At 38.7% G+C, this 27,741-nt stretch overlaps 3 protein-coding genes across 8 annotated transcripts; 1 reads left to right on the forward strand and 2 right to left on the reverse strand.

Annotated features, from left to right (window-relative positions):
- Window positions 1–294: 294 nt before the first annotated feature.
- psmb4 (proteasome 20S subunit beta 4) lies at window positions 295–3,339 on the reverse strand. Its single transcript, XM_027175581.2, has 7 exons — window positions 3,180–3,339; window positions 2,397–2,603; window positions 1,741–1,887; window positions 1,071–1,152; window positions 872–988; window positions 660–748; window positions 295–436 (listed from the first exon to the last, which is right to left on the reverse strand). The coding sequence occupies exons 1-7, from the start codon at window positions 3,299–3,301 to the stop codon at window positions 424–426; spliced, it is 777 nt and encodes a 258-aa protein (XP_027031382.1). The 5' UTR covers window positions 3,302–3,339; the 3' UTR covers window positions 295–423.
- A 1,127-nt stretch (window positions 3,340–4,466) lies between these two features.
- si:dkey-166k12.1 (solute carrier family 22 member 13) lies at window positions 4,467–21,953 on the forward strand. 4 transcript variants are annotated; one of them, XM_027175797.2, is made up of 11 exons: window positions 4,467–4,558; window positions 14,567–14,941; window positions 16,361–16,464; window positions 17,279–17,433; window positions 17,573–17,741; window positions 18,511–18,625; window positions 19,337–19,440; window positions 19,614–19,825; window positions 20,013–20,121; window positions 20,437–20,646; window positions 20,763–21,953. In XM_027175797.2, the coding sequence occupies exons 2-11, from the start codon at window positions 14,645–14,647 to the stop codon at window positions 20,842–20,844; spliced, it is 1,557 nt and encodes a 518-aa protein (XP_027031598.1). In that variant the 5' UTR covers window positions 4,467–4,558; window positions 14,567–14,644; the 3' UTR covers window positions 20,845–21,953. The 4 variants fall into 4 exon arrangements, with proteins under 4 accessions (XP_027031598.1, XP_027031599.1, XP_027031596.1 ...); XM_027175795.2 differs by lacking the exon at window positions 4,467–4,558 and adding an exon at window positions 4,579–5,024; XM_027175792.2 differs by lacking the exon at window positions 4,467–4,558 and adding an exon at window positions 13,881–14,203.
- Window positions 20,979–27,028, reverse strand: LOC113661516 (digestive cysteine proteinase 2-like). Of its 3 annotated transcripts, XM_027175791.2 has the most exons (12): window positions 26,833–27,028; window positions 26,489–26,545; window positions 26,224–26,316; window positions 25,698–25,870; window positions 25,277–25,526; window positions 24,985–25,180; window positions 24,073–24,263; window positions 23,902–23,993; window positions 23,593–23,754; window positions 22,788–22,977; window positions 22,475–22,547; window positions 20,979–21,105 (listed from the first exon to the last, which is right to left on the reverse strand). In XM_027175791.2, coding segments are annotated over exons 1-12 (1,524 nt in total). In that variant the 5' UTR covers window positions 26,879–27,028; the 3' UTR covers window positions 20,979–21,104. The 3 variants fall into 3 exon arrangements, with proteins under 3 accessions (XP_027031592.1, XP_027031591.1, XP_047663956.1); XM_027175790.2 differs by lacking the exon at window positions 20,979–21,105 and having other exon boundaries at window positions 21,160–22,547; window positions 26,833–27,027; XM_047808000.1 differs by lacking the exons at window positions 20,979–21,105; window positions 26,224–26,316 and having other exon boundaries at window positions 21,160–22,547.
- Window positions 27,029–27,741: the final 713 nt, after the last annotated feature.

Genomic DNA, 27,741 nt, shown 5'->3' on the forward strand with positions numbered 1-27,741 from the left:
CACTTAATGCCAACTTTTATGTACTGGAATATCTAGACTCTAGTGTATCTGTAATACAGTGCTATAGAACAAACAGTTCTAATTTTAAATGCTGCACAGAACATATGTGGTGAGTTTCCTTAGCTGTATATGATTAAGGTACTTAACAGTACAGTGTACTGGACCAATAGCTAGATTCATCTGGTCATATTGCATTTTATAACTGATATATAAATAGTTTATATTACATTACTGTGTGCATACACACACACAAACTTGAACAAAGGCTTAAACTCATACACAGGGACACGATAGCATTTTTTATGTTTTTATTTCTGGGTAACAAATACAAATGCAAAACATACTAAGTGTAGTCTGGATATTACAGTTATCTTGTACAAATAATCCACCGCTGAAAGTAATCCAGTGGAGCGTAATGAGCCTTCATTCAAAACCACTGCAAGAAAAAAAGAGGAGCTTGAAATTGTTAAATTTTTAAAAAGTTTTAATTTTACTTTTAAACTGACACCACATATCTGTTTCATGAATTATGCAGTAGTAATAATTTGTGACATAGGTGTCTACTATAGATTCATTACCAAAAAAAAAAAAAAAGTTAATATGGAAATTGCACTGTGTTTTTCCGGTTACCACAAAAACATTAACACACTTTGACCCACCTGACCATACGGGCAATGTCCCAGTTTGTTTCTGATGACAGTGGTCCCAGAATCTCAACTCCTTCTTCAGTCACAATGGCAATCTCGTGCTAAAGTAAATCAGAAAGAATGGGACACAGTATAATATACTGTTTCCTTAAGAAACAAATCTAATTCAACTGGTTGAAATGTTTCTTTTATATTTATTAATGATGATCAGGAACAGTTCTCACCCTGTTGTAAGAGCGAGCATCACGGTAATACAGCACTTTGAGACATCGATCTATCAGTGCCCGTGCCTCGTCCTTGGTAAGTTCTACTTTGTTCTCAAGGACCTCTCTCATCAAGGGCTGAAATGAAACAGGCACACAGTAAAATTTTAGAAGCAATTCATATGATTTCTAAACAATAAGCTGATCGATTATTGCTTACCTGAGCCAAGTATGCACCAAATCCTGTGGCTACTGTTGGAGCTTCATATGCAACACCCAGCTTGTCTACATAACCCAGGAAGCTACAAAATACAAAAAGATGATTTGTGGGAAAATATCCATTAATTCCCAAAGGAAAGTAGCTTTTAGAAATATTTGTATTATATTAAATCAAGCTTCCTTCATGAGGAGCATATGCAATCACAACCCCAATGCTTCAGTAAAACTACAGAATCAACATTTTAAAAAAAGTCATGGTTAACGATTATTAAAAACTTCACTGTATTTTGAACCTAGTGTCTACCCATCATATCTGTAGTGCACGTGTGATTGCCATGGACAATTATGTTACACACATGTCCTTTGTACTGAGGAATACATTGACTAGTTCCAACAGCTGCTTTTAGATTTAGAATACAACTCCTTTGAGTAAAAATGATGTCTGTTCTTTTTTTGGGTACCAAAAAAAACCATGGAAATCTGTGTCTGTGGTGATTGTACATATGCAAAGGATTGGGTAAATACAGATTAGGTTGAAATAAATAAAAATTAAGTAGAACAGATGTATACTAAAATAAATATGGTACAATTATAGTTAGTAAAACTCCAAGCTACAGTAGTGTTGTAGGGAATTTTCAGTGTAGTCATGGGAAACATATTTGAAATCTCACCTTTCTCCATTGTAAAATCCACCAATAATGACAGTGTTCCAAAGTGGGTTCATTCTGCTGCGGCGGTTGTACATGACACGTGTTAGCCAGGAGTGCATGGCTTTGGGACTATAGCTGTGGCCATCTCCAAGGAGTTCCTCATCAATCCTAAATATGCAGCACAGAGAAGAAAGTGCTTTGCTTGAAACTGTCAATATTTGCAACACAGGAATGTATATGTGCGTTTTGTGATTTCTCAGTAACAATATTGTAGCAATAAGGCATCTTATTAACCACAAGAGGGAAAAAAAGAGCTGGTGAATTGGCTGTTTATATCTGCTACAGCACAAGTGATAACATGAACTGGATGGTCCACTGCCAAAAAAAGAATTTAAAGAATTTAAAAACTATATTAAAAAACAAAAAAAAAACAAAACACTTTACTAATCAATTTTATATACATACATATGCACACACACACAGTTGAACAAAAGCAAATGTACAGTTTTGGGTGTAAAGGATTTTTATGTCCGTGGAACGACGAAATCAAGGCAGCCGTCTTTAACAAGTGTGTGTGGTGTGTGTATATATGTATATAAAAATAAATAAAACACTTGTATGTGTGTGTATATACACCTTACAGAATAATACAGGTATAACTCAAGGCAAAGACTTACACCATCTGTTCAATGACTTGTTTGAGGTACTGGTAATCTGCGTAGTCCCCTGAAGCTCCAAGGATGGTGTTGTCATTGACTTTCATGAGGCGAGAGATGTTACGGAAACGAGCCAGTGAGCCGTAAGAGCCGAGCATGTCAGCGGCGATCATCACACCACCTGTAAACTTCACCCCAAGCACTGATGTCCCCGTCACCATGGGATTTCTGGGAAGTACAAAATAAATAATAAAGAAAAAAATAAAGTGTCACATTATAACATCCTTAATATCAATGCTAATACTAGCAGTACTAGGAAGCAATACATGAGGAAAATACTGATTAGTTTAAAAATACAGTATTTTGGTGCGGAAAACGTATATAAAACTCTAATATTATAAGTTTCCCTTTTTTAAGATACGTCAGGTGTCTATTTCGTCTTGCTAAGCTACATTACAAGCCATTACAAGTAGCTAAGCTACATTACAACTAGCTAAGCTACATTACAACTAGCTAAGCTACATTACAAGGACTTGTTATTGAAAAAAAGATGATTTATTAATAACAATTAGACTATTATAATGTTTCCTTTCTGCTGACAAAGTCCGTGTAAGAAGATCTGTAGGTTTTTGGTTTTTTTCGCCTCTAATAACGCAATAATTAGCAGTTAGCTAGTTAGAGACTCCATGATGATGCAGCACTGTTAGCCAAACTGAAACTAATACACAGCTAGCCGACTAGCTAGCTAAGTACAATCTGTGTTATTAAACGTGAAAAACACAAAATAGACCGTTTAGAGCTTACAGTGTGTGTCGTATGGGTCCGCATCCTGGTACAGCGTTATTACCGCTTCCTGGGAATGAATAAAATTCCCCAGGTTTTGGTCCATTCTCCCAGAAATTTAACTTCAGTCCACTCGCCTCCATGTTGAACAAAGCCGGAAATGACGCTGAACCTCGCTTTCGGTTCAAATAACAAATTAAATGAAAATAACTTCTATTTTTATTAAACATTTTATTAAACATCACCTTTTATCTATTGTATTTTTTAACACGTATATTTATTTCCCCACTTGTAAATAAAACATTTATTGCAAATAAATACATATTAACACACACACACACACACACACACACACACACACACACACACACACACACACACACACACACACACACACACACACACACACACACACACACACACACACACACACAACCAATTCCAAAAAGTTGGGACACTGTACAATTTGTGAATAAAAAAGGAATGCAATAATTTACAAATCTCACAAACTTATATTTTATTCACAATAGAAAATAGATAAAGTATCAAATGTTGAAAGTGAGACATTTTGAAATATCGTACTAAAAAAGTAGGGCCAGGTAGCAATAAGGACAGGTAGCAATAAGAGGCCGGAAAAGTTAAACGTACATATAAGGAACAGCTGGAGGACCAATTTGCAAATTATTAGGTCAACTGGCAACATGATTGGGTATGAAAAGAACCTTTCAGAGTGGCTGTGGCTCTCAGAAGTCAAGATGAGCAGAGGATCATTTAAAATCGACGGTGGCAAAGTAACTGTTCTGTGGTCAGACAAATCAAAATTTGAAGTTCTTTTTGTAAAACTGGGCTGCCATGTCATCCGGACTAAAGAAGACAAGGACAACCCAAGTTGTTATCAGTGCTTCAGAAGTCTGCATCTCTGACGGTATGGGGTTGCATGAGTGCATGTGGCATGGGCAGCTTACACATCTGGAAAGGCACCATCAACATATGCTCCCACCCAGACGTCGTCTTTTTCAGGGAAGACCTTACATTTTCCAACATGACAATGCCAGACCACATACAGCCAATCGCACCGGCATATGGTCTCACACGGGGATGAGGATCTGAGGATCTCATCTCGGTACCTAATTTGCCAATCTTGGTGTTCTCTGGCAAATGCCAAACGTCCTACCCGGTGTTGGGCTGTAAGCACAACCCCCACCCATGGACGTCGGGCCCTCATACCACCTGTAAGTGCCCGGTAAGGTTTTGATGTCTTTTATTTTGAAATTGCCACTTTTCGTTTGTTACTTCACTTGGTGTCCACAGGTGCATATAATCTGGGAGTTTGCCAATAAATAAATAAATAAATAAATAAAAAATCTGGGAGTTTGGGTGTGGATGCAGGTGGAAAGGGGGTGAGTAGCTGGGACACTCACTTTCTGTTCACCGTTTCTTTGGATATACATTTCCTTTGAACGTTTCTTTTTTTGATTTATAGTTACTTCCTTTTCTATTTTTTAGAGATTATTTAATCTTGCCATCATTCTGCTAAACATCACAATAAACCACCTGAATGCAACTGAAACGCGTCATCTTTAACACACACACACACACACACACACACACACACACACACACACACACACACACACCTACTCAGCCTCTTAGCGGATACTGGTTACTGCTAAAGTTTAGTCAACAGAAAGTGATTGCTGTTGGATTTGATCATTGGGATCGTGGATCATTGGGATCTTGAATCACTGAGATCTTGGATCATTGGGATCGTGGATCATTGGGATCGTGGATCATTGGAAAGGACTTCTCTGCATGCAGAACATGAAACAAGGACGCACACCGAAGCAAACAATAACTACAGAAGAGGTATGTTAGCGGTGTTGCTGTGTTTGGCTCCAGCGTTGTTGTTTATTGAATGTGAAGACGCCCGTGTTGTTGGATTGGATTGGTTTGTGATTGTGAAACAAGGTGCAAAGTTGCTACGTACTTGTTATCGCGCGGTGGTGCTGCGCCCATTCATGAAATTATTGGATTGATTAATGCGCTTTGAGTACGGGGCTGTCTGATGAATGTGGATCTTGTTGTGGGCGAAATGAATGTAGAGGAGCCTGAGAACGCTGAGAGCAGCAAGAGAGAGCCTAAGCCTACTGCAAAGGCCTTGGGAGTCAAAATGGAGGGATTGCAAAACGATCGCAACTTAAGTAAAGTTGGCCTCATTCCCAGATTCGATTTTCCCGAGTCAATAGCTCCTGAGCTAAAGGGTGTTACTACACGTATAACACCTCTTTTTTATCTTAGTAATGTAGAGAGGCAGCTACAACCTAATTTTCCTCAATATCAGCGTTCCTCCGCGTTGGACAAAATACATAATTCTCTATGTGCGAACACCGAAGAGACAGATTACAAGGGACCGTCTGCAAAGTGCAAACCCCGAAAAGCTAATACAAAAAACAGTCAATAACTTTACTGTAATACACTGTACTGTCACCAAACTCAGATCACACATCACTGATGTCCTAATTGATGTACTAAAACACTTATTTTGGGGAAATGTCTTTTTGTTTTTGTTTTTTAATGATTTTTCATAACAATAAAAAATCAATAGCTTTACTGTAATACACTGTACTGTCATTAAACTCAGATCACATATCACTGATATCCTAATTGATATAGTACAACATGTATTTTGGGTAAATGTCTTTTTGTTTATTTTTATGATTTTTCATAAATACAAATCAATAAAATTATTAAGACATTTCTCCCAAATAAGTGTTTTAGTACATCATTGAGGACATCAGTGATGTGTGTTCTAAGTTTGATGACAGTACAGTGTATTACAGTAAAGTTATTGACTGTTTTTATAGTATTCGCTTTTCGGGTTTTGCACTTTGCAGACGGTCCCTTGGAATCTGTCTCTCAGTTGTCTGCACATAGTCTTGTGTATTTTGTCCACCGCGGAAGAAAGCCGATTTTGAGAAATTTGGTTGTAGCTGCCTCTCTACATTACGAAGATAAAAATAGAGGTGTTATTTGTGTAGTAACACCCTTTAGTTCAGGAGCTATTGACTCGGGGAAACTCGAATCTGGGAATATGAGGCCAACTTTACTTAAGTAGGATCGCAAGGCTATGGTGAATAAAATGAAGAGCATGATTTTTTTCTATGAAAGACCTCATGAAATGTGATGGCAATGCTCCACAAGTGCGTTCAATGTTGATATCTTTGAAATGTTTAAGGGATGATGTATCGGTGTTGCACAAAAAGATACGTGTTTCTCCCTCCTGATGAACTAAATAAACAAACGGAGTGGTTTGTGCATTTGTGGAAGATGTGGAACAATGGCTGAATGAAGTGGAAACTCCCAGGTAAAGTGCTCAAATTACAGAATCAAGTTCTATTCAAGGCCATGCAAATCTTGTCTCATCACTCTCAGTTTTAAGTTATACAAAGCCAATGGATAATCCTCTTATACCTCCATCTTCAGTTGAACCAGTTTCATCATCTCACAATATGCAGGATCCAAGTGATTATCAGAACCTTAAAGCTGGCCATGATGAAGTACAGTCTCAAATACAACCAACAGACAGTGTTTCTAATGTGAGCAGGAAAACGCCGTCTAGTAACGATCTTCTATTGCATCTGCTCATCTTAAGACAGAGGCCGAAATGGCAGCCATGTTGGCACGTGAGAAAATGTTACAGCAAAAACATGCGCTGCAGAAAGAAGAGGAGGATCTGAGGAAGAAAAAGGAACAAATGGAGCTTGACATTGAAATTGCTGTATCAATGGCCAAGATGAAAGTATATAACGACTCGAGATCGAAATCGAGTATATCTACTACGCCTCCTGATACCAATGTTTTAAAGAAGAAACAGCCTGGAACTGAATCTTTTATTCCTAATGTGGAATCATTTTTTACCTTTTAAGTTCATGTGTATCGTCACAACATCCACCTGCATCATATTCACAGACTCGTGCTACTCAAGAGGATTTAATGCATTTCCCAACTCTGTCAGTTCAACAATCGCAATATACTGTTCAATCTAATACAAGGCAGACACATTCTGCATTACCCAGCACCAGTCATGATGATGCACATGTACAAGGACCTAGAGTGCAGGGTGCACATGGATCAAGTTCACATGATGGTTTGGAAGGAGGAAGTGTTTTTAAGCTTATTGATGAGCGAAATGAAATTGCTGCCCTATTAATTCAGCAACATAATTCGGCTTCGATTTACTATGATTTTATATGGACATTTGAAGAGGTAGTGAAAAGGAAAGCAGTTGGTGAAGCAGATTGTTTACATTTTCTGGAGCAGTACACTAGAGGGCAACCTAAGGAGCTTGTTAGGAGCTGTCTGCACATGATTCCTTTTCAAGGGTACATAAGGGCCAAAGCTTTGCTTAAGGAGCATTTTGGCAATGAGGTAAGGATAACCTCAGCTTACATGGAGAAGGCATTATTATGGAAAACAAAGTCTGAGGATGCTAAAGCTCTGCAGGATTATGGCTTGTTTCTCAGAAGTTGTTGTAATGTTATGCAGAATATTTATTACAGGAATGAGTTGAATCTTGCCACCAATATGTGAGTCATTCTTGCGAAACTTCCTTATAAGTTGAGAGAAAAATGAAGGGTAGTGTCATATGATTTACAGGAGCGACGTAATCACACAGCTTGTTTTTCTGACATTTGTGAATTTCATAGAAAGACAAGTGAAAAGTTACAGATCCAGTATTTGGAAACATTCAAGATGATCTGCCTAGTGGAGGTAGAAACCTGAATGTAAAGTCACCTCGTTCCAAATCTAGAAGCAGTTTTGCCACCACAGTCACTGCAACAGATGTAAATGAATGTAGTGGGAAGACTGTAAACAGAATCTGTCTTTTCTGTGAAGGGGAACACAAATTGGATTTCTGTAAAAGGCTTGCTGAGAAATCTCATGGAGAAAAGATTAATTTTCTGAAGAAGAAGGGGATTTGTTTTGGTTGCTTATGTACAGGGCATGTCAGCCGTGATTGCAAGGAGAGAAGCATATGTAAGATATGTCATCTCAAGCACCCAAGTCTTCTTCATATTTCTTCATCAGAGAAAAGGAGCATACAGTACACTAGGAAAGACGAATCAAAGCCAACACTGGGTAGTGCTTTGGTCTCACTTCAATCCAGTGCTCTTACTGGGGCTGGTAAAGACAAGTGTGCATTGTCTATTGTTCCTGTATGTGTAAAGTCAAAGAAGGGAAGTATAGTGGTGATCACCTATGCATTCCTGGATTCTGGAAGTTCTGCAACTTTCTGCACAGAGTTTAATGTCAAAGCTCAATCTCTCTGCCAAGAAAATCAGCATACTAATGAGAACCATGAATCAGGATAAATCCATCTTTTGTCATGTTCTTAAGGATTTGGAAGTGTCAGGATTGAATCAAGAGCATTACTGTACTTTGCCAGAATTATACACTCACAAGATCATGCCTGTAAGCAAAGCTAACATTGCCACACAAAATGTTCTTGCTTGTTGGGCTCATTTAAATCACATCTGTTTGCCGTCAATTGATGCTGGTGTAGAGCTGTTGATTGGAGCTAATGTGCCAGAGGCATTGGAGCCATGGCAGATTATTCTTAGTCAAAATAATAGCCCATATGCTATAAAGACCATGTTTGGGTGGACAGTTAATGGACAAATGAACCTACTGGAGAAGCATGCTGTTGAGGAGTATCCTCATACGACTGTTAATAGGATCACAGTTATGAAGTTGGATGAGTTGTGAGAGCGACAGTTCAAGACCGACTTTCCTGACTGTGTTCAAGAGGAACAACAAGGATTGTCAAAGGAATATCATAGATTTATGGACTTTGTTTCTCGATCAGCAAGACTGATGAATGAACATTACTACATTGGTCTTCCACTCAAAAATGAAACTGTCATGCCAAGAAATAGAGCAATAGTGGAACAACGTGCTCTGAATCTTCAAAGAAAGCTGTGACGAAATGCATCCTTTCATTCTGATTACGTTAATTTCATGAAGAATGTCATCTCCAAAGGCCATGCTGAAAAGGTTCCCATAGCGGAATTGGAACGACATGATGGACGCTTATGGTGTATATACTTCACCATGGGGTATATCATCCCAAAAAGCAAAAGATCAGAGTGGTGTTTGATTGTGGAGCATCATACCAAGGAACATCATTGAACGAACATCTTCTGCAAGGTCCAGACTTAACAAGTCCTCTGAGTGTTCTTGTGAATTTCAGAATGGAGTATGTTGCTATGATGGCTTTCTTTGGTGGCCAGGAGGAAACATTGATGGTGATCTGGAAGAATACAGAATGGTTGTGCATTTGTTTGGAGCGACATCGTCTCCAAGTTGCTCTAGTTATGCATCGAGAAGGTGTGCAGAGGATCATTAGGATCTGTATGATGCCAAGACTGTAGACGTTGTCTTCAATAACTTTTATGTAGACGATGGTCTTGTATCTGTGCCAACAAATTCAGATGCTGTGCAGCTGTACCAAAGTCTCACAGATATATGTGCCAAAGGTGGATTTCGATTAACAAAATGGATAAGTAACAGCCGTGCTGTGTTGAACGCCATACATGAGGAAGACAGAGACCAGAAAATAAAGAACTGGGATTTGGGACATGACACGCTACCTTTTGGAAAGAGCATTAGGTGTTCAGTGGTGTGCTGAGTCAGATGTTTTCAAGTTTAAGGTGGCTATCAAAGATAGACCTCTTACTAGAAGAGGAATTCTTTGTCATTTAGTTCTATTTATGATCCTCTTGGTTTTCTGTCTCCAGTGATCTTGTGTGGCAAAATTATACTTCAAGATCTGTGTGGAGAGAAAATTGGATGGGACAACACTATTCTAACAGTGTACATTCGGCGATGGACAAGTTGGTTGGACGAACTTTATGAATTGAATAAATTCCAGGTTCACAGGGGTTTTTAAGCCTGATAACTTTGGAGAAGTTACATTGGCCCAATTACATCACTTCTCAGATGCCAGCAAGAGGTTATGGCACTGTATCTTACTTGTTGCTTCATAATGATCACAGAATTGCCCATTCTACTCTGCTAATGAGTAAAGCAAGAGTGACACCTTTTGAGAGTAATCACTATCCCTCGTCTGGAGCTCACTGCTGCTACGCTTGCGAGTCGTATGGACAAGTTGTGGAAAAGAGAGCTGAAGATAAATCTTCAGGATTCTGTATTCTGGACAGACAGCACCTCTGTTCTTAAATACATCCAAAATGAGACTTCTAGGTTCAAATGCTTTGTAGCCAACGGAGTTGCTGAAATTCAAAAGGTTTCTGAAACTACACAATGGAGGTATGTGAACTCTTTCAACAACCCAGCTGATTTGGTATCCAGAGGTTTAAAGGTGACTTCCTTCCTAAACAAGATATGGATTTCTGGTCCTTCATTTCTTCTTCAACCACAAGAGTCGTGGCCCATGGATCCTACTGATGTAGGTGCAATGTCTTCTAATGACCCAGAAGTAAAAGGGAGTGTTCTGGTGAATACTGTACAAGTTCAGCAGGATTATGATTTTATTCCATACTTTAATCACTATTCTTCATGGATGCGATTTGAAAAAGAGCATAGCTTGGATACTTCGATTCAGGAACATTTTAATTGAAAGGAAAAGATTGATGACTGATTACTGTGACATGGACAAATTGCAACAAGAGACTCTTGACAAGGAGATGAAAAAGTTCAAATCCAATATGACCTTTAAGTTGTTGTCTCCAGAAGAACTGGAAAAGGCAGAATTGGAGATTATTCGTCTATGCCAAAAGAAGAGGTATTCTGATGAACTGTCTAGTCTACGGAAGGATGGACTGGTAAAACGAAGTAGCGAACTCTATAAACTTAACCCCGTGCTTCATTTGGATACTATTAGAGTTGGTGGACGTCTGGATAAGGCTATGATGCCTGAAGAAGTTAAACATCCAGTTATACCGGCTAAGGACCTGCATGTTACAGATTTGATCCTGCGGCAAATTCACAATGACATTGGACACTGAGGACGAAATTATATGATGGCTACTTTGCAACAGAGATATTGGGTCCCTGGTGCCAGCACTGCGATAAGGAGGATTTTATCAAAGTGTGTAGTCTGTAAACGTCTTCATGGAACCACAGGTCATCAGCAGATGGCAGATTTGCCACAGGAGAGAGTTACACCTGACACACCACCTTTCACCCATGTTGGAGTGGACTGCTTTGGTCCCTTTTGAAGCTAAGCGAGGAAGGAGTATTATAAAACATTATGGAGTAATTTTCACGCGTTTGACCATAAGAGCTGTTCATCTCGAAATATTATCTTCACTTGATACAGACTCTCTTATTCATGGATTAAGACGATTTATTGCACGTCGAGGACAAGTAGTCGAGATACGTTCAGACAATGGTACGAACTTTGTCGGTGCCCAACGTGAGTTGCAGGAATCATAATCAAAACAATTAATTTTTGCCTCAAAAAGGAATCAAGTCGAACTTCAATCCTCCGTCTGGTTCACATTTTGGAGGAATTTGGGAACGGCTTATAAGGTCCGTAAGGAAGATTCTAAATTCTATCCTTAGAGGACAAAGTTTGGATGAGGAGGGTTTACCCACACTAATTTGTGAAATTGAATAAATCCTTAACAATCGTCCTATATCTAGAGCATCAATGGATGTTAATGATTTGGAAGCGCTTACTCCTAACCATCTTCTTTTGTTGAAGACTCAGCCATTTTTACCACCTGGACTGTTCGAGAAGGACGATTTGTATTCACGTCGAAGGTGGCGACAGGTCCAGTACATGGGGGATCTATTTTGGAAAAGGTGGATCGGGGAGTATCTACTTAAAATACAAGAACGCCAGAAGTGGCTGGTGAAGAAACGCAATTTTCAAGTGGGCGATATTGTGCTTGTAGTGGATGATACTGCTCCAAGAAGTTCATGGATTATGTGCAAAATTATTCATACCATACCAGATAAAAAGGGATTGATACGTCAAGTAAGAATCAATTACTAAAATAATCTATTACTAAAGTTTGCCTTCTTGAAACTGAGGTCTTTTAGTTGTTTAATGACGTTTTAAAGTGTACTGTACATAAATTGAGAACTCTCTAACATTCTGAAGGCTTAGTTGGATTGGTTCGCATGTTCTTTTCAATTACAGATATTGTTCAAACATTGAAGAACTGGACATTTACACCCTCACACGCACATTTGTGTATACATTGTGTCTGTAAAATGAGATTTAATGATTTCATGTGTACAGAAACATACATTGTGTAGTCTACTGTGATTGTATCATATTATGATGATTACTTTTTTTTGGGTGTAATAATCAGGGGCTGGTGTGAAAGTGCCTGGTAAGGTTTTGATGTCTTTTATTTTGAAATTGCCACTTTTCGTTTGTTGCGTCACTTGGTGTCCACAGGTGCATATAATCTGGGAGTTCGCGTGTGGATGCAGGTGGAAAGGGGTGAGTAGCTGGGACACTCACTTTCTGTTGACCGTTTAGTTTCGGTTCATTTTGTATGTTTCGCTTCTTTGGATATACATTTCCTTTGAACGTTTCTTTTTGATTTACAGTAACTTCCTTTTCTATTTTTTGGAGATTATTTCATCTTGCCATCATTCTGCTAAACATCACAATAAGCCACCTGAATGCAACTGAAACGCGTCATCTTTAACTCCCTCTACTCAGCCTCTTAGCGGCTACTGGTTGCTGCTACACCACCCTCATGGAGTCTGTTTCTGATCGTTTGAGCAGACACATGCACATTTGTGGCCTGCTGAAGGTAATTTTGCAGGGCTCTGGCAGTGCTCCTCCTGTTTCTCCTCGCACAAAGGCGAAGGCAGCGGTCCTGCTGCTGGGATGTTGCCCTCCTACGGCCTCCTCCACGTCTCCTGATGTACTGGCCTGTCTTCTGGTAGCGCCTCCATGCTCTGGACACTACACTGACAGACACAGCAAACCTTCTTGCCACAAATTGATGTGCCATCCTGGATGAGCTGCACTACCTGAGCCACTTGTGTGGGTTGTAGACTCCGTCTCATGCTACCACTAGAGTTTAAGCACTGCCACCATTCAAAAGTGACCAAAACTTCAGCCAGAAAGCATAGGAACTGAGAAGTGGTCTGTGGTCACCACCTGCAGAACCACTCCTTTTATTGGGGTTTCTTGTTAATTGCCTATCATTTCCACCTATTTATCCCATTTGCACAACAGAATGTGAAATTGATCGTCAATCAGTGTTGCTTCCTAAGTGGGCAGTTTGATTTCACAGAAGTGTGATTGACTTGGATTTACATTGTGGTGTTTAAGTGTTCCCTTTATTTTTTTTTAGCGGTGTATATACACACACACACACATACACACACCCACACACACATTTCAGAGTACGAGACTTATTCTTATGGTCTACTTTTAGTAAAATATTGTTTCTATTTTACAGACACAAATCACTTTTATTTTCAGTAAATGGTGTGTAAATTATCTGCAGGTGGAGGTTTAGTCTAATATAAATATATCAGTAGGTGGATGGACCTATGGTGAGGTTTACAAAGCCACTCTCCCTCCCTCCCCCCTCTTTCTCCCACCCTCTCTCTCTCCCCCTCTACCTCTCTCTCACTCCTCTCTTTCCTTCTCCCTCCCTTACTACCCCCCTCTCTCCCTCCCCCTACCTCTCCCTTTCTCACTCCCCTCTTTCTCTCAGTCCTCCCTCCCTCTCCCCCTCTTTCTCAAACCCTTCCTCTCTCACCCCCTCCCTCTCTCTCCCGCTCCCTATCTCACTCCTCTCGCTCTCTCTCACTAATCCCTCCCCCTCTGACCCCCCCCTTATTTCTCTTCTCCACACATTCTCTCCTTCTGTTCTCTCCTATGGTAGCTGCAACTCTCATTCATATATACAGTATATTATTTAATTTCTGCTATCGGGATCGTGAGTGACACTTGTAAGAAGTTATATTGCTGCTCCTTGGTTTAAGTAGGAGAAGAAACTGTTACCGTTCAAGTTTATTCCTCTTGAGCTACAGAGTTTAATGAGGTATGAGTTTGTTGTTTTAATTGCTTTTCCGCATGCAAGTTATAATTTGTAAGTTATGTGACTGTGTTAATGTATAATCAGCCAATTTAAGTGTATTTTCTTACATGTTGGAAGTGCACTTTATTTAAGTCATGTATGCCCTTTCATAGTTCTGATTTATTAATGCATATTTATTATTATGCATTATTGGGGTATAAAAGGTTACAAGACCAGCATGTGCAAGACATGTTGAAGACTCGTTCTAATGTCTTTAGTGAAGCCTTTTCTTTTCATAATAGTCTCAGGTATTTATTTGTATTTTACTTGCCTGGTCTTTGAGCTATTTTCTGTATTTTATTGTCCTATGAAATGTTTCCCCTTCAGAGTTGACGACTTTGGACGGTTTTATGCTGCTTTGGAGTTTGCACTTGACTTTAAACCGTGTTACTGTAATCGGATGAAATGAATTTCGACCAGGTCTTGGCGGAGGTCGACGGGTTTGGACGGTATCAAAAGATGCTGTATGGATTGATTTGTCTCCCACAAATCTTCCTTGCGTTTCACATGATGGCGAGCGTCTTTACAGGCTACACACCACCACATCAGTGTCGCAGCTCAGATACTGAACACTATAACGTGTCTGTAAACTACAGAGACTCATGCAGCATCACATCATCCGCACAGAACCACACTGAAGACCGCTGTCCACACGGATGGCTGTACAGCCGGGAAATAATCCACAATAGCACTGTCACAGAGGTAAAACAACACACACCGTGGAGTGTTATATACTGTACAAAGGGAAAGTTTCAGAATCACCACTTTGTCCAGAACGATGAGCCATCATGTAGAATATAGAATCGTTTTACTTGTGTGTCTCTTTATAAGCTTAATTTAACTGGTGACATTTAGGATAAAAATAAAAGCCTAAATAAATGAGGAATATGTGTGTCCAATTTTCAAATAAACTTCTCATTGAAATGTTTTTGTCAATTTTTTTTACCCAAAGTCAGATTACACCACATCAAGGGCATCAATATATTATTTTAATGCTGCAATATACTGTAGTGTATTTAATTTTAGTGGAATAACTGCAGTTTTACCTGACAGCTGTGTTTGTTTGTTTTTACAGAAGATTTGCTTGTGCTTTTTCAGGACATTTGATCACTTTAGTTATAAACTCTTTAGATATTTGCCATGATTAGTGGTGTGAAGCATTTACTTAAGAGCTTCATTAATTACACAACTGTTTCATGAAAAAGGCACATACAAGAATTTGCTATGGCTCCCAATAACAAAGTATTCTTTTTTCCTTTTGTAATAGTTCCTCCTCACAAGTAACCTTTTGTCTGTAGAAATGACTAAATCTCATTCAGGAAATTAATTTGTCAGTGACAATTTCTTTTGCATTTTATCTAGCTACTGTATGTTAACCAGACTGCTGCAACGTCTTGGCCATTAGGCCGGCTGTTATACAGCACATGCTGAGAGAGAATACACGGTTCGCTTAACATCTTTCTATGGGCCAGATAGGATTAAGCAACAATAAAGTTGCTTCATGACCATATGTATTGTTAGAAATGCTATGTAAAGAAAATGGAATTGAATTGAATTCAACGTTCTGATTTGCCAGAAGTGATTAATAATCTAGAAGCTGGTTCCTGCTGTAAAGGAAATTATAGACTTAATTTTCTGAGGTTATTTGCTTGTTTATAGAAGTTGTTGACGGCCACAACATTTTTAATTAAACCTGATAAATAAATAAAAAAAATACATGGGGGGGGCACGGTGGTTCAGTGGTTAGCACGTTCGCCTCACACCTCCAGGGTTGGGGGTTCGATTCCTGCCTCCACTTTGTGTGTGTGGAGTTTGCATGTTCTCCCCGTGCCTCGTTGGTTTCCTCCAGGTACTCCGGTTTCCTCCCCGGTCCAAAGACCTGCATGGTAGGTTGATTGGCATCTCTGGAAAATTGTCTATAGTGTGTGTGTGTGTGTGTGTGAGTGAATGAGTGCGTGTGTGTGCCCTGCCATGGGTTGGCACTCCGTCCATGGTGTATCCTGCCTTGATGCCCGATGACACCTGAGATAGGCACAGGCTCCCCGAGGTTGTAAGAAAATGAATGAATGAACATGAAGGAAGGTGTAATTTCTTTTCCTTATGACTGTGTGTTTGTGTTAGTGGGATCTCGTTTGTGACAGAGCGACTCTAAACAGTCTTGGTGCTTCTCTGTATATGCTGGGATTGCTTGTGGGAGCTATTGTGTTTGGATATATGGCTGACAGGTACGTTTGAATCACATTTAATATATATTTAAATTTGAATCTATTCTACAGTCTAGAGTCACACTCAAGTACATATGTGTTTGAACAAAGCCTTCATGGAAAACAAGGTTCAGTCCGAATTCTCTATTCATTTTAAATTGATAAGAACTTTTCAATAAACTTTACACTATTTAATAAGTGTTTTTAAAGCTGAAAGACGGATGAAAATGTACTGATTCTATTAAAACCAGTGTGACAAATTGGCCTAGGCAGGACTATGAAATGTGAAAGAATTTAAATGTCATTCAATAAAGTAGATTAGCTTAAACTAGCCAGCTAAATCTCTAAAATCTCTCTCTCTCTCTCTTTCTCTCACACACTCACACACACACACACACACACATACATACATTCATTCATGGAGTAATTCCTCTTTGTTCCAGCATTACAGAATTATAATATGTAATTATTTAATCAGTCAATATGTATTATAAGTGTAATATTTCTAAAGACACAGACAAATGTACAATAGTCATAATTTCTTGGATTACAATTCATTTCATACCTGAAACCTGTTTATGCTAATGCTTAACAGTAATGTAATTTATCATTGAGCACATCGTACACACATTATTCTGGTGTAAAAAATTGTAGTTGCAAACCACTCCCCATGTTAGCAGATTTTCTCATCTATACTGATAGAAACCCTCATAATTTGATTCAGGCGGTAGTTCTAAAGACATGTAGGATATTAGAAACATGTTACTAGCAGATGCATGTTCCTTTTTCTTGTCCAATTCTGAGGACTAATACTATTCTACTTTCGCACTTTCAGGTTGGGAAGGAGGTTTGCCCTGCTCTTGTCTCTTGCCCTCCAGACAGTGTTTGGGGTAGCTGCTGCCTTTGCTCCAAACTACCTGGTATATGTGACTCTTCGCTTCATCATAGGAACCTCCATTTCAGGCATCATCATCAATGCTTTTGTGTTGGGTCAGTAACTGTACTATATCTTAATTCCATTTGGTTCATTCTTTAGTATCCCAAGATGTTTGAATTTGCTAGATTTATTTATTTTGTTGTGTGTAGAGTGTAAAATGCTTATCTCTTACAAAAATAAAACACTGTACAGGTACAGAATGGACGTCTACAAAGAGACGCATGCTGGCTGGAATCTTAACAGATTATGTCTTTGGGCTTGGTTATATGCTGCTAGCTGGTGTGGCTTATTTTATTAGAAGCTGGAGGAATCTACAACTCGCCATCTCAGCACCAGGTTTTCTCTTTATTTTCTACATCTGGTGAGAGAATACATACACTCATGCAAACCCATATATGAAGAATATAAATTTTACTTTTGTGTTGTGCTGATGATGTCTAACTTTTGATAGTAAATACTACAAATGGTAACCCGAAACTGGTGAAATAACTGACCAAATTGAACAATAACTGACCAGAATTGACACAGAATTGACACACAAAACACACCTCCAAAACACACATCTAAACAAGTGCTCATTTCATTTCAAACACCCCACAACAATAAGAAGTTGTCTGACTTCTTAATTTAATTAGCGACCTAGCTAATTAACAAAAAGCTAAAGTACAACGTCATGGCTGTAATGCTAGCTTTACAGTATTACCACTGTCGTGAAATGTTTGTAGTATCTTGGTCTTTACTCTATTTTTAGCTAAAACATTCCTCAATTCATGTTTGTGCCTGTAATTTTTTTTCTCTGAAGTGCTTTCACAAACTCTTGCAAGCTTGGTTAGTTTAAGCTAAGCAGTGTGCTAGCTGTACTAGAGATTAATGCAATAGTAACTTTTAAAAAATTGTAATGATGACCTGATTTTTTAACAAGTGCTCCACAAATCGTGGCAATAAAAGCAGTTAATGTGGCTCAGAAGACAAACTTGTCTTTTGGCTACATCATGAATAAAAGTACTTAAGTCTTGCATTTCCTTTCCCTTGTGTATATCACTCTTTTTTTTTTTTTTTTTTTATTTGTGTGCCCTAAATCTCCTTTTGTCTCTTTCACCGTTTCACTCACCCCATCTCTTATCCTTCAGGGTTCTTCCTAATTCAGCTCGTTGGCTGTTGGTAAATAACAGAAAAGAGGAAGCTCTAGTTCTTCTACGCAAAGCAGCTACAATAAATGGTCGTCCTTTGCCTACTACAGTACAGGTATGGCAGACTATCTTTCACATCCATTCTTTATGTTGCTGTCTTATTCAGTTACAAATGTCTTGCACTAAAAAAACTCCAATGGCTCAATAGCTCCCTTAACATCTCTATGACAACAGGCCTTAACCCCTCGAGGCAGCTAGCCAATCAGGCTGCCATTGTACCCTGTAAGTGACAGACTGAATCTAGCAGATTGCCAAGGCAACTCTGGCATCACCTGAGCACTGAGAGCGAGGTCTCCCAGAGGTCCACATTTAGGTGTAATGTGAGATGCAAAAACAAACTATGGAAACAGAATATGTGCTTGATTTGTCATGGCTGTTTACTAGCTAGTTACTGGTGGGATATTTAAAGTAGTAATTCTCAAAGTGGGCTCTAAAAAGCATAGTCTGTTTATTTTGCTAGTCATGGAAAACCTTCATTATCAGTCTTACTATTTTTATTTCGGGTTCTTGTTAATATTAGCCTGACATTTGAGTTGAATAGGTTTATTCTAAAACTCGGTAACAAAAAAGTTAGCTTATAAATAATTATTATTTATAAATATTATATTTAAATTGATTGTGCTCTGCTGAAGGAAAGTTTGGGAATTAAAAAACAGAATAAGACAGCTATTAATACTGGAATTTTGGAAATGCTTTAAGATGGCTACTACTTTTTTATCCTTCGACCATTTTTTACAGATAACGATTTGATATACATATCTTGCAGTTAGACAAGTGTGAGTGGATGCAGGGGAAGAATCAACACTCTGCTGCAGATCTAGTCCGTACTCCCCAGATGAGGAAGCGATCTTTCATCCTGTTTTACCTCTGGCAAGTGACCGTGGTTCTGGTTCAGTTCTGGGGATCCTATCCCATTTCAAATAACTCGGTGCAGATTTTTGCCTCTTGTCCTAAATGTAGTGACTTCAAATGATTATAATTTTGCTTTGTTCTAAATATAGTTTCCATTAGATTTATCTTACATTAACCGTTTCCATCTGTAGGTTTGTTACCGTATTAGTGTATTATGGTCTGTCTCTGGGTGTGCAAGACCTGGGAACAAACCTTTACCTCACTCAGTTTCTATTTGGATTGGTTGAGATGCCTGCGAGGTCATTGGCGTTGTTCTTCCTCCCGTACAGCCGTCGGCTCTCACAGAGTGTGTTCCTTGCCCTGGGGGGTGCCGCATGCCTCCTCATGCTCATTGTACCAGAAGGTGACCGGGATCTTAATCCTTCTCAACCCCTCTTTAAAAATGAGATTTCTCATGTACTCCTTCTCTCTTTCATATTCTCCTGGTCTTATGTTTGGTCCATCCCTTCATATCATTGTCTGTGTCATTACATCTGTAATTTGTTTGTTTTTGTTTCTTTGACCTTGTCCTTCCTCTGTTATTTTCCCAGATAGTCCTAAGGTAAGAGCTGCTGTCGCTATGAGTGGAAAATTTGGGATCACAGCCTCCTTTACTGTCATCTATGTTTATACAGCTGAGCTCTTCCCAACTGTGCTAAGGTATTTATTTATTCAAACACATTTATACAAAACATCAATAACTATTCAGTTTTATATTCAGTATGTGTGAAATAATAATTTCATTGATCAAAGTGTGAAGCAAGGGACACATGACTTATAAATGAACATCAGAACTAGAGGTTATGAGATTTGGTGTTTTGTTTGCAAATGCCATGTAAATTAGAGACTGTTGGGCAGGAATTTGTGTTCAACAATCATCAATTGCTGTCTGATCTTAATGAATAATGGCCATGTGCTTTTAAGTTGTTCTTATGTACATTTTATATTAATTCTAAAGTCTTTCTCCCTTCACAGACAGACAGGAATTGGTGTGTCCTCCATGTTCGCAAGAATTGGTGGAGTTTTAGCACCGATGATAAACCTGCTTGGAGAGACTAACTCAGCTGTGTCTACGGTAATATTTGGCATCTCTCCTCTGCTGGGTGCAGCTCTTGCATTGGGCCTGCCAGACACAGCCAATAAACCTTTACCTGATACCATTCAAGATATCCAAGATGCTCAGAGGTTGTTACATATATACAACATAGAAGTGGACAGGACTCATTCACAATATGTGCAGTATACTTAAATTGTGCCTTAGTAACTTGTATATGCTATATTTTATCCTTCCCTTTGTGCAGATTTACACAAGAGAACGGTGACAGAAATTTCCCTGTAGACACTGTCCAGTCTCCAAACAGCACAGACGCTCAGGAACTATAGAGCCTTCCAAACAAGTCTCCATAGACCTACATGTGTTCACATGCACAAACGATACACATTTCATTTCTACATTCTAACTTGGAGTTTCAGATCAGAAAATGCAACTACATCCGTAACACTGTGACAAATATTTGTACTTTTATATATTTTTAATAGTCTCATCTTTGGTTTGTTTGGGACATAGATTTCATGCTGAGAAAGCAGCTGTGTCATCAGAGGTTTTAACCCAAGAGTCATAGTGGATCAGTGAACAGCAGTTCTCTGTAAAAAAAAGCACACAGTTTTATCTGATCTCTATGCAAAAAGAACACACAGTGCCTTTCACTTTTATATTTTTTTTCCATATAAAACAATCATTTGCTCTTGTATTGTTTTTGAAGAGCTTGTTACATACAGATGGGTGATCAATGAAAAGGGAAAAATGGTTTTGATGTGCTTTTGGGGGACTTTCTTGGCATGATTAGATTCACCTGTCCACTAGTTATACAAAGATTGTCTGTTCACCTTTATCCTATAATGGCTCATTTCTATCTTAAGTTAAGAGCAGTTTTTTCCAGGAGTCTTCTTCCTTGAAACTTTTCCCATACAAACAAAGCTTTAATAGCTTGGTGAGTATGAAGATTATTCACTAGTTATCACATCTGCACCCAGTTGAACACCCAAGTGGAGATTTTGTACAGATGTTATACAGCATTTCCCATCAAATGCCAGCTAAGTAAATATGTTATGGTAGAATAAATGTTAATTTTTCTGAAACAAATTTTTTTTTTTACAAAATGTGTCAAGGCAAGCATTCTTGCATCTTCTTTTGTGTTTTTTGTTTTGTTTTATTTTTTTGCCATTCAACAAAAAGAAACAAATATTTTTTTTGCATATTCCAGCTTGGTAGTAGCACCTTGGAGCAGACAGATGCCTTACTCATGGGCCCTTCAGTGGGAGCTTAGTGGTGTTGTGATTTAAACTTACAGCCTTCTGAAGTATCACAGGACTTTTGCCACTGAGCCAATGCCACATTAGCTTTTACTGTAGCTGCTACAAATTATGATTAAGAAGCACCAATATTATCACACCACTTGCATACATTGTTTGGCAGAGCTGTAAAATAAAAACAAAAAAAAAAAAAAAAAAAGACGGTATCTGGGCCGGGACAAAAATACATCTACTGGCTAATTAGATATATACAAAAAAAAACACATGCATGCCACAGATACAGTCAAAAAAAAAAAAAAAATTCATGGAAAATTCTGCCACCAATCAGAGTATGTGCAATAAGGATGCATAACAAACAGTGGTACACCTGTTAACTGTTCCAAGTGAAAAGCATACAAATCATTTGTAATGTTAGTGCAACTGGTTTAAAGACAGAAATTCCAAATGGGGCGGGGAAAAAAAAAAAATCTGTGTGCTCTAAAAAAAATGTTTATCTTTAGTGACACCATGTGGTCAGCATAAAATCAACACTGGTTTGTAATATTGATGGTTTATCAATAAAGAAAAATACTCAGAAAATGTCCATTATGACAGTGTAACATATGTGGCCCCTGTTGCCACACCACAGTTGTTGTCCTTCATGGACATAAGCACATAACCATCATTACCCCAGTAAGTGGACCACGAGTTCTTTACCAACCAGTAAGGCTGTCCACCCAGTACCCCATACCCCACTGCCAGAACAGCATGGTCCAAGTCATCTGGCCCGTTCTCTACATAAGAAAAAGATGAGAAGGGGAAAAGAAAAAAAAACTTTTAAAGCAAAATGGTAAAATCCAGAGTGTTTACTGCAAATGTAACATAGGTGGGAAAAAAGGACCCTTTACTCTTCAAGCCTAAGACCTGGCTTTAAAATCTATGCTATTATACATATGTGATTTTGTAAAAGTGAGAATTCTGCACCACAGCTCTCAATGCTGTACATATTAAAACTGTTTAAACGAATAACTTACTGCAGTCTGGTTCATAATACACGCCATCACTGTAGAAGCTAAAGGAGCGGTGAGCAGCATCGATGCTGACTGCATTAGGACCATATTTGTACAGCGCAGCCTTCAGTGCCTCCAAATCTCCACTGGTGACATTGGTGTAGCTTTTCACATGGGCAGTTAGAGAGGATGTATTATAGTGGCAAAGGCCATTCTGAAACAAATCCAAAAGAGGTTATGAAATCCAGGAGTTAAAAAAACACAAACAAAAAAAAACACCACATCACAATAGCAGCACAAGTATTCATATGTAAAATTTTGTGGCGCATTACACATTTTGTTTATACAAGGGTTTTGTAACTTCATTCTCAATATCGGATTTGACCCAGAAGTTGAAGTCCCCTTTTGCCTCATGTTAGAGTTATTTGCTCATTATAAATCTAGATCTACAAGTGTGTACAAGACAGAAACCACAGAACTTATATATCTAAACTTACTAAGCTTCTGCTACTTCTGTCTTCAATTGGACCCTAAACAACCACCCACCTGAAAAACCATCATGCACCACCACCTTACCTACTGGTCACTCCATCCTGTGGACTATCCATAAATGATGGTACTATTAACATACATATACACTAGTTATTATTCACTGATACCAGCACAAGATGGTACAGTATGTCTTTGCATACAGTAGCTTTAAAACTTCCCTTCACTGAAGCTAAACATTTAATAGCTAAAGGAGGGTGAAAGAGGCATGACCTTTACGTCTGAGCTATGTTTAGAACGTGTTAAAATTCCACATGTTACTCAAGTAATTAATACACACCATGCCAGTGTATCCACCATAACTCTCTGCAGTTGAGATGCCACCATGTTTCATGATCCATTCATATGCTCTCCACTCCTCTCCTCCATCACAGCCATTGTTCCCAAAGCCCCATGTACAGTCCACTAGCATCTGTTGAGACAACACCACACGCTCCCCTGTCTATAATAAGAAAGACAGACAAAGGGCTTGGTTAGAATTTCATGCACTCTTTAGCATTTGAATGTTATTTCTTATGAACTCTTAAGGTAAGTGTAACAAATGTGGAATAAATAACTTGGGCCAGATCAACATACACCATGCATTTACCTTCAGAAACAAAGCTCCTTCGAGTGCCCCGGTTGCTGCAAAACTCCAGCAGGACCCACACACAGCTTGGTCTTTTACAGGGGTCACAGCACCTATTACATATTGCAGATGGTAAGAACACCAAGTACTCCGTGAGGTCTAACCCTAACTAATTCAACGTACAGAACATACCATACAGCCGCCAGTCCAAGGAATCAGGCAGATTAAGTGAACGGAGTTCAGTCGGGAAAGGTTGAGCTTTGTTAAGGGTCTTTCTCTGTTTCCCACCTCTCATCATTGCCAGTTCCTTCTCTGTACGATCAGCAAGGTGATTCACTGAGAGGGAATAGGACAGTCCTGCTCTGTTCCTGGAGTGAATATACCTGCAAAAACAATTGTGTGTAAATCCTATTAGTGTGGAATTTATAATACAGAGCTTTTGTAGGTCAAGTTACCATTTTAAATAAAATAAGATAAATACAATTTAATTTCCCCAAAATAGTCTTGGAAAAGGACATGAAAACTAGCACTTCTATTAGATCAGGTTCAAGGAAAATATGAAAGTGTAATTTTGCCAGCTCAGGAACTGCTTTTTGGCAGTTCAAGACACTTTGCTAAATACTAAGTATTTGTAGGTGATTTTTTTTGCCGTTTAATAATCAGTACTATGGAAAGTCACAAATGAGACATTTTTCAATCCAATTATTTCAGACCAGCTACAGACTATTACATAAGCAGAATAATCCATTTTATTAGAAAGAAAAAAAGACTGCACTTTTGGGGGTAACCAAGTGATAATCTAGTGAATGCCAGTGTTGTATTGCACAGCTCTTGTGCAAAATGCACAAATAAACAAAGACATTATGGCAGTGTAATCATTTAGAGTGGAACAAATAGTCATGTTGCACAAGCCTAATGTCAAACATTAACAACAGGTTATTGACAGCAAACAAGTATTGACCCTACTGTGACCTCTGACCCTGTTTGGAGAATTTCCAAAAACCACTTTCTGTAGGTAACAATTATTCCATATAAATTCTGCAAATCTCAATTAAAAAGAGGAATACATAAATGCATTGCAGATAGCCCAAAACAATAGCTCACCGAACATTATGTACAAAGTTGTGTTCTCGCTTTTCATGTTCCACATCATCTTCATAGTCACGCTCATATTTTTCCTTAAAGTGCCCAAATAATCGATGGACATGGCCCACAGGAGACGTATGAATCAGGTCTTGAATGGGATTGGCTAGTATTCTGTGCTCCACTCCTGGACCAGGAAAGGGTCCACAGCTCATGCCTAAGAAAATATCAGTTAGATATTTCAGCATTAAGAGGGGCAAGCAGTTAGAAATGCCTGTGCCAGCAAGTATGAGAATAAGGATGGGCAGTTTACCTGCTGGCAGATTGAAGTCTTTAGGATCAGTTTCAGGGCTGAATTCACTGTAGTCAATGAGGTATTTGTCATAGTGGGAACCCAGAAGTGTGTTGTAGCCCATCATTTCATAATGGTAAGGTTTGGCCAGTGATGCCCCACCTTCTGGTTTGGCCACCCAGAGACGGTAAGTGCTCTTTTTGTGGCCAACAACAGTGACATTCTTCCACACCTCACACCAAAGGCCAGCAAAGAATTCCATTTGTTCAAACTGTTCACAAATGCAAACAATTCAATGGAGAAATAAAATGGTCACAAAGCATTAAATGATAATCATTAAGTCACTTGAAAGACTTTCATGATGCATATTTTAAAAGTAGAAACAAAAATCTTCAATAGACCCATTTTGGCTACAGTTATTTTATAAAAATATAGTTGAAACCTGAAAGCCCTTTAGGTCAGGCAGCACAGGCTGAGGCAGAACCGGATCCTCCTTGGTGCCATTGACTTGGAAGCATTTCTTGGCATTAAATTCAGTCTCAGTTGTCACCGGTGTGATTTTGTAGCTGACACCTTGATCCCCTGCTGCGCTGAGCTGAAAAGTGGAGACTTGTCCTGCCAATGAGTAATCACAAAGCATACGTAAGACAATAATTATGCCCACATAAACACAACCTGTGTAGAGATAAGCTGTAGATGCAGTAACTTGGGGGATTGCAATCTGGAAACACAAATCCCAAAAAACTTATTCAATTTAATATTCAAATTAAAACATCTGTTCCAAATTACATTATTATTCGACAATGGCATGTTTTCTAGAGATTTTAAGGAACTAAAGGATGCCAAAAACCACAAACAAAAACTAGAAAGTTCATTTTTATGGCATGCCACCACCCTGAACATATCAGGTCAACACAATGCATGGTACAAGGGATCTAAAAACATTATTTTTGTGAAACCAAACTCACCTTGGTAATAGTCAATTCTGCTTCTTTTCCCCTGTAGATCATACCAGCCTTCAAATGGTTCCTTGATTTCAGCATAGGGCAATGAGATCACACCTTAAAAAAAAAAAAAAGGTCAAGAAGCTTGTCATTTCATAGTTGCAGTACAAAGTGAAATGAGACAACGTTTCTCCAGGATTGTGGTGCTACAAAAAAAAAGAAAAAAAAAAGTTCCAGTTCCAGTCTTAACAGCCATTACAAGGATGAAGGACAAAAAGGTTGTGATTACCTTTTATATGGTACATTTGTCCAAAATCAGGAACCGTCCTCTCTGCAAAAGGTGAAGCTGTAGATATGATGGAAAATTTGAGTTTAAATATGGACATCAAAATTGGATACCTGACTGGTCAGAAGGTTAAAAACTGTAATCAGTGATAAATTGCTATTGCATGAGCTGAATTAAACACATCAATGGGGGCTGGTAAAGGAAAACAATCAACTTCATATCATTCCGATGTTGATTATTTTCCTAGATCAGCACGACACGCTATTTTCTTCATGACAGATCTTCTATATTCGGTTCCAGGAAAACACTTTGTGAGTAAAAATTGGTATTCTAAAGTGTAATCTTACCTGCAGCACAGCCGACCAACACGGCAACAGCTAAAAAGGTCCACATGGTGATGCAACGTGTTATTGAAACCTTTTAATAAGCAGCGTAAACAACTGCAAAATGTTGATTAAAAAAATGAAAAGTAGTAAACAGCTCTTGCTTATCAATGTAGCGACCTGCGCCGCGCGCCAATCAAATCACGCAGCGGGGATCCAGTAGATCACATGACATTAAGTGCCCCGCGCTCACATGATCACAGTCAGCTGCTTCACATAAGTTCCGCTCGTGAGGGGCGCATTTTAAATAGGATCTTACCTCCTATTCTAGTGCCCTTAATGCAGGGTTTGACGTAAAATATCAGCCCCTACATGGTGCACTGTAAAGCAAATATGAAGTTATTTAGTATTCAGCCGTTAACAGGATAGTGCCGTTATTGCTTAACATAGATAAAAGATTAAACTGACAAAAAAAAAAAAAAAATCCAAATGTGACAAGAACAGAGAAACAGGATACAAAACACGTTGTGTAACTTAAGATTGGATGAAACCTAAGAATGAGAAGCAAAACTTCAAACTAAACATTGTGCCATATAATAATACCCTGATTAAAACTGTATTTCTCTGGTTACAGAGAAATACGTCTGTAGTATTTTCGTTTGTAATTATATGCGTATGACATGCATCGAGGTGAGAGGAAGGAAACAGGTCAGCAATATGGAATAAAAACACTGTCAATAATAATCGGTACGTAATTCAAAGCATTTGTGTGTAAATTTTAATTTTGCGGAGTTGGATCCCAAAATCTACGGCCACGACAGTTTACAGACAGGAGATTTTGTGTGTTTGTTCAAATACAACTCCAAAATGTACGACTATGACAGTTTACAGACACAACACCTGTTTTTCACACATGAAAACGGTCTGCGAAAC

Source organism: Tachysurus fulvidraco, chromosome 24 (genome assembly GCF_022655615.1).
Source record: "Tachysurus fulvidraco isolate hzauxx_2018 chromosome 24, HZAU_PFXX_2.0, whole genome shotgun sequence".
Classification (NCBI taxonomy): Eukaryota; Metazoa; Chordata; class Actinopteri; order Siluriformes; family Bagridae; genus Tachysurus; species Tachysurus fulvidraco.